This window comes from Stegastes partitus, unplaced genomic scaffold (genome assembly GCF_000690725.1).
Source record: "Stegastes partitus isolate 25-593 unplaced genomic scaffold, Stegastes_partitus-1.0.2 Scaffold18, whole genome shotgun sequence".
In the NCBI taxonomy this organism is placed as follows: domain Eukaryota; kingdom Metazoa; phylum Chordata; class Actinopteri; family Pomacentridae; genus Stegastes; species Stegastes partitus.
Genome location: NW_007577749.1, coordinates 28768 through 44628, shown reverse-complemented (window position 1 = coordinate 44628; position 15861 = coordinate 28768). Strand labels below are relative to the sequence as shown.

Below are 15861 nucleotides of genomic sequence, written 5' to 3'. Positions count from 1 at the left end.
GTTGCTAATGTTCGACAAAGGCTCATGATTTCTTCTTCTGCAACAGACAGCAGAACACATTTTCTTGTTCTTGACCTCTCCACTGATATGAACAAATTTCAGTTTCAGTAGACAACCAACCTGTGTATGTCAGATAGATGACGGAGAGAAAAACCACTCCAGCAGCCAGAGACACTCCCAAGAAGAAAAGAGTCTGGAACTCCTGCCTGGTCAGTCTGTCCTTCAGGTATTGCAAGAAGGCGTAGACCTGAAGCAGTACAAACACACCTGCAGACACATGCACCATGTGGTGGATTGATGTTAGGATCTGACATACATACCAGTGCAAACAATAAATACAGTCAATCCTTGTTTAAATTGCCACAATAAGGAAACAAACCAAGAATTTGTTGTCTGTCAAAATTCTAAAGTGCAGATAGTTGGATGTTTATTGTTCCATTTGTTTAAAAGTGGCTGCTTTTTTGTCTTGAGTTGTGTTTCTAACGTACAGTAAATCAAATATTGGAGCAATATTAATATTGTATTTTTAGAACTTGAATGTTATTTAAATGTGAAACAATTCTGTTTTGTGGAAAAAAAACGCATTCAGCAACAGTTGGAGGTATCACATCCACTTTATCTACACTCGGGTGTTTCAATATTATGCCTGTTGAATAATTTAGGGTATATCTGAAGGTACTAAGTGAGGTTGCATTTGTCTTTATTTCCACTGTAGTCTTGTTGGAACTCTGTGGTATATTGGCACAGCCAAGCTTCTATGGAAACACACTTTTTACGAGAACTGTCTCAGGTGAATGCTCCAAAATTAACTCATCATCTTGACACATTCTGGCTTGAGGGCCAACACAAAGACAGTGATATGGTGTTGATTGGAATTTTTTAAAGGCTATATTGATGCATTCCTCTGGAGTGCGCAAGTAGAGCTGAGTGCCGTTTTAAATATACTGAGAGTCATAAGACATAATGGACTGCAGAGACCTGCAGTAAACAAGTACCACAGGCTTCGAAAGCTATTTTCCACTCTTACCCTAGGTGACTGCTTACTGACCTGCTGCGGCCATGTGTTCACTGGTCCTGATTGGCTGAAAGCCCACAAAGGGGATCTGCATGGACAGGACCAGGCCGATGATGTAGAAGGTGCTGTATGCTGCAGGAGGAAATCAAGCTGTTAGGATCAGTTACAGACAAACTACTAGTACAATTATATGTCAGTACATTCAACTGGCTACATCATTTCTAATCTTTACATGAGGCTAATCCTAACTTTGCCAGGCCAAAATCTACCACCTCCTATAGCACACTGGCTGGTGTATTTTTCCTGTCAAAAAATTTCTCAAATAGAACAATAGGAGTATCCTACTAACAAGTGTTGTGCATGCATCCAGAGCCTGATATATCTTATTCCTCTGAGCAACATCAGTGAGCCTCACTGCTGCGCTGGCTGGCATGTTTCTTCATTGTAATGAAGACACACACTGAAGTTTATTTTGCCTCAATCCCACATACACCATCCTGCTGCCAGATATATTCATCGCAGCTGAAAATAGTCCCCCATAAAAACAGTTTCCTCGTGTCTGAGTAACATTTTCTGAAAACTACATTTTATTTTAAAAAAAAAAGAAAAAAAAAAGCCTAATTAAACTGTATATCTGTAATATTTTTTATGTTTTCAGTAAGAATGAATGGGCTTGAGGCAGCAGACATTTAGAGAGACGTGAACTCTTGGCTAATTATGGAATTTAGTGACAACTGAATGACCCTCCTCTGAAAAAATGTCACTCTGCAGATGTGAAACACAAACAGGTGCTAAAGCTCATGTAAGCACTGCATCAAATGTAAAAAACAATATACATAATATATAAAATTCAGGCTACCATCCAGACTGTGGGATGAGTTTTTGTTTTGTGATAATGTCATTTTCTGTGGTAGCTACTCGGCTAAATTTCCAGGGATTTGGAAAATGTGTTTTTTTACAATATAAACAAATTAAACATTAAGTCAGCAATTTGATAGATTCCAATGAAAATTTAATGAGGATGACAGAAAGTACATACACAGATGCAGTGATAGTGATTCTAGGACTGTTGCAAACACAAACTTAGAAAGTCCTTGATGCAGAACACAAGAACAAAATGTCTTCTGAGCCTAAATCATGACTGACAGTCTAAGAGCGATTAAGCTTGAGAGTTCAAACAATTTACACACTTGGGAGTCAGCAGCACAACCAGACAACAGGCTTGCTGTGAACACGCTGACTAAACCTGAAAACCGTTTCAAACAAGCCCTCAGGGGTCAGACGCACTGAAACCAAGCTTCAATAACAAAAGCCTCCAAACAAGTTCTGCTGGTCGAATATTGCTGCTGCACATCCAATAAAATAAAAGGGTTGGTTTTTCTGAACAGGCTGTACAAGCTTATTACAAACTAGAAAAGCCAAAGCTGTGAAATGTACACTTTGTAGATATGTCAGACCAGAGAGCCTTTCATCAGTGGGATCAGTTGTGTCTGTCTGACAACATGTGTCTATATGCTGTATTTACTGTAGCCACTTGAGGCCGCCTTTAAAAACAATCCCAGGGGACCTCATGTTAAAATGTCCAACTTTACAGAAGAAACTAAATGTATACAGCCCAGTACAAAAGTTGGTCTCTGCAAAAGACGCTTTACAGCAAATTTCCCCGCTCATAACAACTGTATGGAGAGAACATTTTTACATAACTCACCTGTTTACACTGTATTAAAACTTAAAGATAAGCATAATTAAGTGTGCACACACTTTGAGTGACAGATGGTGCCATCATAGGATAGACCATGGCCTGGAGAGGTTCGCATGGCCCACCTCAGCTCCACTCACATTTTACCGCTTTGCTCATTTTTGGATTAGCTGGCAGTAAGGCAGAGTGAGACACAAACAGTCATCACACTGAACCTCCAACCACTCTTCTGAGGGTGGCATCACAGAGTCCATCTTTTTATATAGTCAGTGACTTACAATCTCTACATGTGCACTGATTCATTTAAAGAAACCAAGAGTGACACCTTATCGCAACTCTTGAAGGTAATAAACAGTTTTCTTTTCAAAATTTACAAACATTTCATTTTTAGTACTGCAGTGTCTTATTTTAAGCACCCAGTGTAATACAGTTGAGCATTCAGTGAATTATTGCTCCATGTCCCTGAAAATAAATTTGTAAAGCTGAAGTCTCACCAGAGCACACGGAAGGGAACTGTAGGGAGAAAAAGTCCCCACTAATTTGTGTTTGGGTGAGAAATCAAACCTCCGCTCTCGCCGCTGCTGTCTTCACAAGTTGACATGATTATTATTGCTACTGCACCGAAAAGATGTTTGTGTTGCTGGGAAAAAACAAACCCTGCTGTTCTGTTGGAGCAAGACATACTTTCAACATTTTTTAATAAGTAGTCGCCTTCACCCAACTGGGGGGTAATGAAAAAGGTTCAAATATTTAGTCATCCAATCACAATCTGTGTATTTTTTTCGCCCCCCTCACTGCAGTTCTCTAGAGATGACACTCATCAGGGTCCACACAAACCAGGCTGTTTTATTTATATGTAAAAGCAGCAGATCCAAGGTTGTTTAGTTTCTGATTCAATCACTTTCTCCCTCTATGCCGTTTCTTGTGATGATGGCAATGTTATTAGAGATGCCAGTGTGAGGAAAATGGAAATAAAGATTGCTACTGACCCAGCCTGTTTTACAAGCTGCTATGGTAAATTAATGCAAGGACACGCTTTGCCCCACCAGCGCCAATGCACAGAATTGAAATTTTGATGCGCCTATAGAATCTAAGGTAATCAAACAGAATTTGCCCTGAAACAGAAATAAATCCTTTAGAAGGACATGACAATGGCATAAATTTGATTCAACACTATGATCATTTTGTAGGCTGCAGCTGCTTCTAGTGTACTGCATCATACTGAGAGGTGTTTTAAAGATTCTGATGCTGATTAAAAGTGAACAATTTATACAGAGATCCACAAAGACAGGATCTAGTGCAGGGCTGTGAAAATCATGTTAGATTGCAGAGGTGTATCTAATGACCTTCTCAGTCAAATACTAGTGGAATTACAGACCAACATGAATCGCACATTTAGAATAATTAATACAAAAGCAGATTAGATTCTAATCCCTGTGCAGTAGTCGAAACATTTGAAATGCTGCTTATATATAATGCAACAGTTATATAAGCTAAATGTGATTCTAGTGCAAAATTAACGTACAACATATGACCATTTGGGAGTTACTGAGACTGTAATATTGTCAGATGGTTATTACAGACCGTGTAAGTTGCATTTTACTGTTGTGGTCGGTCGAGGTGGGGCTAATTCCCCTCACTGTTTTTACAGTCGGGAGGTTTACATTATAAAATATAATGATTCACCACTACTGTAGTTTCAAAATCTGCATGACACCGAGTTCTGCTGCTCTGCACACCTCCATCTCCATGACAACCGAGCTCTCAGTCTGGTAATAAACATCGTGTGCGACAGCTAAAACCTCTGTAATAGTCCAGTAAGTGCATTTTACTTACAAATTGTCAAACTTTAGATTTCAAGAAAAACACTAAACTTTCACAGCTGCGGAATTAGATTTTTTCTTATTGTCAACTAAACACATGAAGCTGTAACCTCAAAAGTTATCGGTTACACAGCATTCAAACCTGGTTCTTCTGAGTGAAAGGCCTGTGTAGCATATTAAATTACCATATTATACTTCCAATGCAGACTTTGTTGCTCTTTTTACTATCTGACCTGCTCTGGAATAAAAGCGTCATTGGACAAAGTCTTCCATCACAAGCTACATGATTTACAGCCACAAAACTAAACCAAAGGACAATGCAGAAGCCTTGTTTCCGCTCAGACCACTTTAACTACTATATGTTGAAAGGTTATTACGGCACTTTTGCCCAATGAGTCAAAAAAATAAATCCTGCCTACCCACTGGTACAATTGTGATTTTTGGCTAAATTTCTTCATTCATTCAGAAGACATCTTGATGTGCGATTCATTTCCAGTGAGAAATGTTCCGGCTCTTCTTGTAGACTATGGATGTTTATGCATGTTGCTGAAATTGTTAAATATGGATGCTTCATGCACAAACCGACAGCATTTAAAACTCTATACAATCAGCACAGTTTCAATGTGATCATCAAAAGTTCATGGCACTCATTCAGTATCTCACCAAACGTAAAACACGGTCACATTCTCTGCATCTGTTCTTGAATGATGGTGTTGAACAACAGCCCAAGAAGTGTTTTTGCGGAACTTTATGAGGTAACAGGGAAGCTGACTCTTGACATTTTGGATATCATTTATAATCAGTATTTTATTTTATTCTATTAGTTATTTGTGTGAAATTTTGTCATAATTAGGGAATACATTCTTGAGGCTGTGGCCAAAAATGTGTTTGTTTAGTGGCAGTGAATTTTAATCAAAATCTTTTTATTTCATCTTTGAGCTAAATTTGAAGAAAGAGATACTATGTCCAAGATGGGACATGTACAGACAACTCAAAACCATCATGTCTGTGGAGGTATTATTATGTATTTCTCAAACAAGAGGAAATAATGAACTCGCTGGGGAACCGAATAATCCACATCTGAAGTATGTGTCAGTATTTCTGGCAGCAGGATGGTGTACGAGGGATTCAGTCAAAATAAGTTATAGTGTGTGTGCTAATGGTAATGCAGAGACATGCCAGCCAGTGCAACAGTGGGACTCAATGATGCATTTTTGGACAATGGAGCTCCGTGGCTTAGAGGAAAAGGATACATAAGGTTTTGGATACATTTACTTGAATAGTAAAATACATCCAATGTTGGATTTTGTGAGACAAAAGACATTTTGAACATCATGAGTCTTATCCTCTACATCAGTGCACACTAATGCAGAACTAATTGGTGTATTTGTGGGTTGTTGTTGTTTTTTGTTTCATTTTGTTTTTACCATAACAAAGCAGGACATTTTCCCAGAAAACTGGCATAGTATGAATGTGGCCACTTTGGCAGCTACCTAAAGATGTCTGCATTTTTAGTCCAACAGCATGCAAGCTTAAAAAAAATGATAAATATATGTGGCCCCCTATTTGTCCAAAAATCTCTCATCAAATCTAATCTAATCACTTAGTCCTGCTATTGGCTGCCAAGCAGAGCAGTTCTGCAACTAATGAGCCAGGTGTCGCTCCGTTAAAGTGTCCCAGCAGGAGGCACATGGTACCTGTTCTCTAGACGCTGACTGATGTGACGGCCTAGAGTGGTACCAGGAACCAGCAGCCTGGCTGATTCCTGCTGGACAGCAGGGGAATCTATCAGCGGGGTTTCTATTCTGAGTTTTCTGTTCAGCTACAGAGGGCATACTGCTGATAATGAAATTTCAATTGGATTTCATTACAGTATTTCTGTTTTATAAGACAGGGAAGATGGAGCGAGAGGGGTGTGGTGTGTGACAGCAGGTCACAGACTGGACTTCAAATCACAGTACAAGGTATGCATCACAGAACGCGGAGAGCTATTACAACTTTGAACTAACTCAATTACTGGATTGCTGCAGGCAAAATGTACTGTGTTGGTCTTCAGAGACACAGACAGGAGGTGAGGAGAAAGAACAGTGTCAGGAAGAGGATGAAGGAGGTAGGAGACCAAGGGAGGAAGCTTGATGGTAAATTTTTCATTTTGCCAATAATCCTATTGGAAGATGCAGAACCCAGCAGTCACCCTGTCTCATCTCTCATCTTCTCTGTTTTCAGTTTCCTTCTCTGTACTTGACCTAACTTTACCACTTTTCAGTACAGCCTTTCTTTGATTCTACATTTTACAGCTTTCTTGCCAAGTTAACCTCACCAGTTGTGTCTTCTTTATGTGTTGACATGTCATTATTTTGACAGAAACATGATCTGGTATGGTATGTATGGGCTATTGATTCAAATCTGAACCAATGGTATGGCGATACAGCCTCAGTAGGAAGCTTTGAGTTGGGGTCAGGACACGATTCACAATCAGTGAGCTGAGTTCAGAGGGTGCAACAAGGCGAGTTCTTTGAAGGGAAGAGAGCTTTAATCTTTTTTTCCTTCTGTATTTTTCCTGCCTGCATTTCCAGTTTTCATCTCTCTTACTTTCATCACAGATCCCGTCTCCCGTTCTCTGGGGGATTGGTGCGAACTGATCGAACATCAGTTGCTAATGGATGGTTAATTATCAGTAACAGAGTTTATTCAGGGCATATATGACAAAGAATAACAAGCTACTCCGTGTGTTACTCCCACATGTGCATGGCTTTGAGTCTTTTGTAGGATTGAGGATCTATAGCTTGTGTGCAGCTGCTAAACGTTCAGCTTACTTTGCGCTTATGTTGTATGTTAATGTTGCATGTGCTACTGTGAATGCAAAATGAGCACAACTGTTTTAAACCCCGTCATTGGTTTATGACCTTGAATCAATGTGAACATAAAAAAAGAATTCATGTTTGAGAGTTTGTGTGACTGTGTGCTTTGCATCTCACCTATGTAGACTCTCCTACTGAAGCGCTGCATGAGCAGCAGGACAAATACATGAAGAGGAATAAGGTTGATGATGAACACGTAGCCGCCCCAAGCTGAAACCTGTCAAACATCACAGATTTAATGAGACAATTTTTAATTATTTCAAAGCTTTTGCTCTAACAGTTACTAATGGTGGAGTGTAACAATTTGGATTATGCATGCACACATGCTCACCTGCATACAGATATATGCACATACAAATAAACAGACACATGGTTAGTTTACTGCTTCTTGTCATGATGGGATGATCATACTTGCTGTATCTGAGCAATGCTTTCCACTGCAGTAGATCATCAGTATTATAACCAGTCCACAAATCCCTGCAGGCTGGGAATTGAAGGGTGGCTGTATTTCCTCTCGTATTCACAACACAAGTTTCAATAATGAGAGGGTTGCAATAAGAGAGAGGGTGCGAAGCTGTACAGCCCACCTGAGAGCTGTGAAATCATTTTGAGCTGCCGCATTAAGACCATTCAGATTATGTGATTGGGCCCCAACCCCTCCACGGTACACACTCATACAGGGTAACACATTCTCACAACAGCAGACACACAAATGCACCCCATTTTAAGCTTGTGCTGATTTCTCTCTAAGTGTCATGTAACTGCCAGGCAGTGAGTGGCTGCCAGAGAACAGGCAGCATAGTTTACAGTACAAGAAGGATTCATCACAGCCTGGCTGAATGATAGATGGGTGAGGGAAAGGGTTTCCCAAAAGATCTCATCTAGTCTTTGTCTGATGAAAATGGCTCCTGTTGGTTCGAGTACAACAAAGTTTGATGGACGTCATAACTGCTCAATGTCATTTCTATCTGCAAAGGATCTGAGTTTCATAGCAATCATTTTTGGCTACTTCAGTGTTTTAAAGTGACTGTGCAATCTACAAGTTGCTCTCCCTCTAGTTTATGGCTCAGGGCCTGAATTTATCAAGTCTCAGAATCACTCTTAGAAATTGCATTGGAAATGAACCTTGGACTCCAAATACTCACAGTGGGACTTAATAGTAATTTCTTTTCCTCTTACAGTTACTTTCAATAAGGAGAAGGACCACTCCGAAGAGAACATGAGACAGCAATTAAAAAAGAGCGATGCTTATTAATGTGCAGACTTTGTGCATTGAGAAAATGTAAAAAAGAAAAAAAAGATATAATTTAAAAATGATTGAGCAATAAACCACTTGCACTAGGCTGTAATTAAAAATAGGGAGGCAATGTAATGGATTGGATGAATCTGACTTTGTAGCCTAGTTGTATGACACATCCTCGTCAGCCACATCCAATCACATCGTTCAGTGCATCTTGCTTTCAGCGCAGTACTGTGCATGCTGAAATGGTGCTAAAGAGGACTGTCCAACTTGGCCTCCTACTTCATCTATTGTTTCTTGCATGTCAGGAAAATATTTTTTTGTAAAGTGACCTACTTGACAAACATAAGATACAATATATACATATATAGTGTACATCCACGTTATGACCAAATGAATAAATTATAAAATTAATAAATCCACAAGCTATTTCCATAACATTGTAACAACTGTTGGGGAAAAAAATAAACTTCCTGGCAACTCTTTTCAGTTTGGGAAACAAAAAGTGGCCATTTTTTTGCCAGTTAGGATAAATACAAGTTTAGATGTGTGGTTTATAGTCACATTACAACACACATGCTAACAAGTATAACAGAAACTATTTTTGTGTGTGTTCTTACCATGTAGAAGTAGGAAAGACAGCATCCGATGGCCCAGAAGACAGATCCCGTCTTCACAGACTTCACCTGCAGTTTACACAGTACAGCATTAACCCCATGCACGCGCACACACACAGCCAATTCAACATCATCGGCTTCCATTAAGCTAAGCTCCTCTGTACACCGATATTTCCTTGAGGACTTTGTTCAGTTGCTGCTTGCCCAACTTGACTATCTGAATTATTCATTGTGTTTCCTTCTTTAATGACCTACACAAAGCAGAGCACTGTGTCCTACACATCTTTACCTTCCTAAGCGCAGTGCCCAGCAGCTGCTAACAATGGCTTAACAAGGCTAACGAGGCCTGACTTAATGAAGGCTCAGATGGGAGCTGCTGCAATTGGCTGGATGGATAGAAGAGCTGAGCCAATGAGTTGTGGTGAATGGAAGCAGAGAAGAGAAAGGCTGAAAGTTGAGGAAGAGTGACAGAGAAGGGCAGCAAGACTATAAATGTGGGGGCAGGTTCTGTCATTTAAATTATTCTGTATTTCAGTCAGGGCAGAGCTCAGATCTAGTAAGAGCTTGATGCACTGTGGGTATATGTATATGTGTGATTTATTCATGGGGAAATGATTTAGGACCTGTTAAAAGCATGGAACAGAAATCAGATCTGGTTATACTGTACTATACTAACATCTATCCATACCACCAATTAACAGTGACTCCTGGGCGTCATCACTGGGATTTTTTCTTTAAATCGCAACAACAATTAACATTAGTCCATATGCTCACATGACCAAATCACTGGAAACCAATATGATGAATAAATTGTCGATACATGATACATGAAGCAGATACATGCTTCAATCTGTGTTTAAAGGAAAAAGTCAACATTAGCGTATTTTATGAAATACACACTGGTTGTTGTCTAAAAGATATTTTGGTTAATTAGACGCTTTAAAACAAACTGAAAACACACCTGACATATTTTTACTTCATTTCAGCAAATGTGTTTGCAATGTGCTGCCCAATTCAACATCCAGCTGATACAGAGCAACATTTTTAGGTGCTAAATGTTCCACAATGTTCACCAGCTGTCCACATTTTGGAGTTTACCTAGATGTTATTTAGAGCTTTCTGAGGTGAGGTTAATGGGAGAAAATATTTGGAAGCTGGTAAGGCTAAACTACAGCTTACACATTCTAAAAGGTGCTGAAGGACACTGCTTCTGAGGTTCCAGGAATATGTCTCTACATCAACCCACAGGCTTATTGTTCAATGGCAGCTTAATAACACCTATTCCCTATTTGGAGGAAAAAAAAAAAACTAACAAACAAAAATCCACACCAGTCACAGCTTTGTAGACAGGGCGGAGAAAGGCGACTTTTGATTTCCTTGTGCCGGTGCCAGAGAAAATGCTGCAAATGTGGTAACTAGCGCGGATGAGATCAATGCAGCTACAACATGAAAGTTGTTGTCAGTCAACTAACAGCAACAACAATTCCAAAATTTAGTCCCCCCTTTTTTCTCTTTCTTTTTTTTTTTTTTTTAGTTAATTGCTTCTATCCACTACAGCAGCTACTCTGTCTTTGAAGGGACACATTTGTCACTGGGCGAAAGCAACCAGTGCCCAGCAGAAAACCCCTAGGATGTCAGATCAAATAGTGAATTGAGATAAAAGGTAATTCAGTCAGATCGTGGGGCTAGGGCAATACCAAGTTGGGTGTGTATTCTCCTGTCACCTCGAGTCTTTTGATTTATTGTAAATTTAAAAATATTGATTAGTGCAACTTAACGTAATTGTAGCAAAAGATATCAGATTTGTGTTGCAGTCTGACAATCTAATTTGTTCCCCAACTCCAGACAAAGAGCAGCCAGTTGAAGCAGCAGTACAAACTGTTACAAATATCATAGCTGCATAATGGAGGGACGAGACTATAGAAAGACTGATAAAGTATGTATGGGCATACCCAGAGGTAATAGGTGAACTGCAGGGCAAAGATAGCAATGCCTTCATTGTCAAAGGAGCCAGCCACGGAGCGAGAGATGTAGCCGGGGACGATGGCGATGAAGCAGGCTGCCAGCAGCCCCGCTCCCTGGTTCCACAGCTCCCTTGTCAGCAGAAAGGTGGAGATGGAGGTCAGGCCGCTGAACACTGGGGCAAGGAACACACACACGTCTCGGATGTGGACAGTAATGTGCAGCAGGTTGAGCACATAGTGGATAAGGCCCGCTGTGACCATAAGGCCTGGGTAAACCTGCAAGGAAAGGGGAAACAGGGGTGAATGTCAGAAAGGATTCAGACTCTCTTCAGGCAAGCAACACAGAGCTTTTCTTTTTTTTAATACATTCAAAATGTCAAGTCTGAATTGACAGAAAAGGTAAATTGTTCCTCTTTCCCAATGCAATACATATTTGATGTGATGAGAAGAGCACAAATATTGACAAGCAAGCAAGAACTCTCAGCAACTGAAAATGCTGCTTTAGGCATCTTTTCGCTTCTGTGACTGAAAAATGCCATGATTCACAGTTTAAATGAGCAATTTAACAGGAGGGGAAAAAAATTGATTACAAGCTGGTTGCTAGCTCAGAGTTTGCAGACAGAGAAGGTGCCATCCTGTGTCATTACATTACCAAAGTGCCGATGACAGCAAATGGTGCTGTATTTTCAACACACAAAACAATCAAGTAGCTTGTTGTTTGCAAACAAATTAATCATACTTTTATATACATTTCTATACATTTTTCTTCATATTTAGGATATCATCAGAGCAGAGGCAAACAGATCTAGACAGTACAAATGAAGACTTACAACAACTGGGAGTTTGTCAGCAGAGGTACACACAAACTATGAGGATGAATTTCATCAAACTTGGTGGAGAGGTGGAACATGGACAAAGAAAGAATTACATTTTGTAACGTTCTGTAAAACTGTGAGACAGGGCACTGGCAATGGCCTCTGTGGAGAGTTCAGTTCTCCAAGTTCAAGCCTAGCTAGTACATCATCACCACTACAACCACATAAGGATCATTTTTAACCCTTGCTGCAACAACTTAAACTATGGCAAACAGATCACATTAGTCAAATATATTTTGAAATTCATAATGAAACTATGGCTACAAACAAACAACATACATAGTAATATATTTCAATCATATGGGAGAAAAATATTAAGCAAACTAATCTTGGATAACCTGTTGCTTTAGACAGACTGTGGAACAATAAAGAAAGAAAAGTGCATATTATTCATTTTAGGCTATTTTATAAGCCTACAGATGGAATAGGTCAACAGCCAGCATTTTAAGACACAGGTATGTCAGGGTCAGACCAGATCCACCTCCATTCCATCTTGTAATCAAGACTCAACTCTGCCACTACACCTTGCCAGATCGAACTTCTATTCTGGCCGCATTATCCAATCCTTCGTCTTCTCTCCTGATCATCTCTACTGGCATTTTCAGCACTTGACCTGTTTGGATTAGGCTCCTGCTCAGCTACGGTTCTACCTCTGTTCTGCGCAGCAGTCACCAACCTGGTTCTTCAGCATTCAGTCATCTACTCTGTCCTCTTGTACCCTGCTGAACACCCCATCCTTTTAAGCCAGAAATACTTGTTTATCTTTTATCTCACTCCAGTCTCATAGCATATCTATGTGTTTGTCTAGTCCATCAATCAAATCTAGCTATCTTTGGCTTGTGATAGGATGTTCTGCTTATCAGAAGATGTCTAAACAAAAAGCATTGCTAGTTAAACCAGGTGTGGCGTTAGTGTTGATGCTGCATTATACTGTGGTTTTCTATGAGGTAAAAATGGCCCCTTGGTGATTCTACTGCTGTTAATATTACCAGCTCCAGCGCTACCAGCTCAAACCTGAACACCCCCTATGGTTTGCTTCTGCTAACTAAATACTACTGTTATATTAATGCCAAGACATTTTTAACACAGTATTTTAACATGCACGAGCACAACAGTATAGTTTGTTCACCAGATGATTTGTTTAACAAACTCAGCTGAACAAACCTTCCTTCTTTCCAGCATCATACAATGCAAATGCAACATATTTAAGCTGCTGTTTTGTCAGCTAATGTGAATGTACTAAAGTGCACTCAAGGGAACAGATTAGCCTACAACCCATAAAGAGAAATCACACAGAGGGTATGAATACACAGAGGAGGAGGAGATAAGCTCTCAAAGATGAGTTGTAGTGTAATGATGTGTTAAAAGTGACCCCAGTCTGTCTGTCCTTTAGCTGTTATGAAGACAGATCTACTCTGTGTTGTATGAGTGCTCCTACTAGCGCCCTGCTTCCCATTGGAGCTGTTTAACTATCCATCCATACGTACTAGTATGCATGTGTGTGTCTAAGACTGTGTAGCTGAAAGTGAGTTGATGATGATGGAAGACTCATCATAGTAATGTGACATTTGAGAAATAAGGACAAAGAAAGGCTGAAGCTGAGGCAGAAATACTTACTGTGCCCCCTACTATCCTGCCCAGAGGGTACCAGGCTCTTTCATCAAACCAGTTCAGGAACTCATAGAAGCCATTGGTGGTGAGGTGGTGAGTCGACCTGTAGTTGAACCTGCAATATTCAACCAGACAGAGAAAGAGAGTGCTGTTAGACAATGTACATCTCTAAAACCAAGAAAAACTGCTACAGAGGACATGAAGAGTCTTAGCGAAAACAACAAGCGTCACTCTAGCCTTATGTCTAAGCAAAACTCCCAATCAGCCTCAGTCAAACCAACTAACTTTCAAAATAAAATAATTCCATTACTTGATTAATTTATTTCTCCACCAAGGAAAAGCCAAGGCAGAGGTATGTTTTCAGTGCTGTTTCATGGAAAAACTACTGTACTGAATCTCATGAAACTTGGTGGAGAGGTGGAGCACAGACAAAGGTGCAGATCCAAATTGTGAGGTAAGGCATTTGTCTTGGCAGAGGACAGGGATTTCTATGGGCCCTTCTGTTTTGTTACTGAAATGAGTCATAATGATGATTTTTATCAGCCCATGTTTTGATTACATTGGACCTTCTCTTTAGTTCAATTCAAAACAAGCCCATTTGGTTTGGTTAAGCCAGTAAAAATCATACTTTGAATTGAAGCAACCCAACCAGGTCTTCTTTAAAAGGAAGGTCATAGTCCAATTCAACGTAGACAAAAAGTAGAAAAATTTTTTTTAAAAAATCAACCAACATTATGATGTGTTTAACAACACAGTGAGTTGCTGTTACAGCCTGTGTCACCTTCTAGTATTTTCTGACCAAGTAAAACTAAGAGTGACATGACATCATGACGGTTGCTGAAGACAGACAGCAATGTTCATCATGTTGACTTGTCGGGCCTGCACTGAATAAACCTCCTCCCCTCTGCTCCTCCTTAATGCGCCTCAACACACAGACATGTTGAGTCACTGTTCATGTCACAACGTCGTTATGAATTTATCTGTTAGTAGCTCCGCTCAGCCCACTCCTGTGATGCTGCCTGTATGTAGCTTACTCCTGTACTAATGAGAAGACAGCGCTGAGGACTGAACGGAGTCAGAGCTCTCTCTAGTGGACAAACGGCACAACAATATCATTCTGCGTGACTGTGACACTTAACAGCACTTACTGTTTTATGAGAAATTAAGAATACATCGGTGTTTAATCGGCAAAATTCCGGCCAATGATGATTATTTTGAAAAGGGCTATAATCGGTCGATTTAACTGGCCAGCTGATAAATCGGGTGGGCCCTAGCTCAAATGCACCATGTACAAATAAATTAGTCTACTGGAAGCAACTGCGATGCAACAGCATGAGCAACATACATAAACACAGGTGCTGGGGTCTCCTCTGGGATATCAGACACTGCAATGAGTTAAAACTGAAGTGTTCTTATTGAGTTACTTTTAGTGTCCACAGAGTAACTACCTCACCGTGGCATGTCATTTTACAGTACAAAATACCTCTCTTGATCTTTGCCAGTACTAACCTATTTCTCATTTTTCATAACATATGAATTCCAGTTCCATTCAACAACAAAAGGTCCAGAGCTTATAAGCACCAATGCATACACATTTTTCCTCTGTCCAGACAAAGCTTATTAATCTACATGTGTGACAATGACTTAAGAACCTTTTGATACAACTAAAAAGCCAAACTACAGGAAAAGAAATCGAGGATTGGGTAACTATTTTTTTCCGTTTTAATACAGCACTTGTGTTTTCTAGTTGAGAATCAAATGTTTTATGGCCCGTTGCCTTAACACATTTACACCATGACTGTCCTCATTGTGTTTCAGTAAATTGATAATATGATTTAGGGAACCAAAGTCAGGTCACAATTTCAAATGATCGTTTTAGCATGCCTCCAACCCCGAGCAAAGACACTGAAACACATTCTTCTTTTTGGGTAAATTGAAGGGCATGTGCACTCGGGATGGTCAAGGATTAGGAGCAGAGAGATGTATAAGCTATTCAAAATGCTGGACAGAATAAAACAAAAACCAAAAAACATAACATCAGTCAGTGCTTGGTGTTGTTTTTAAAGAAAATGGTGGTGGTTGACCTGCCATCAACATCACACAAGCTTAAACTTAGAGCATTTAACAAAGTTGGATGTTATACCTATACCACAACA

At 39.8% G+C, this 15861-nt stretch overlaps 1 protein-coding gene across 1 annotated transcript in view; it reads right to left on the bottom strand.

Moving 5' to 3' along the window:
- Positions 1–13815, bottom strand: part of LOC103364595 (dolichyl-diphosphooligosaccharide--protein glycosyltransferase subunit STT3B) — a 31592-nt gene extending 17777 nt beyond the window's left edge. Inside the window, exons 1-6 of the mRNA XM_008291753.1 lie at positions 13712–13815; positions 11208–11495; positions 9259–9324; positions 7516–7615; positions 1049–1147; positions 121–267 (exon numbers count right to left, since the gene is read on the bottom strand). Coding sequence (XP_008289975.1) covers positions 121–267; positions 1049–1147; positions 7516–7615; positions 9259–9324; positions 11208–11480 — 685 coding nt within the window. The 5' untranslated portion in view covers positions 11481–11495; positions 13712–13815. The remainder of the gene's footprint in view (positions 1–120; positions 268–1048; positions 1148–7515; positions 7616–9258; positions 9325–11207; positions 11496–13711) is intronic.
- Positions 13816–15861: the final 2046 nt, after the last annotated feature.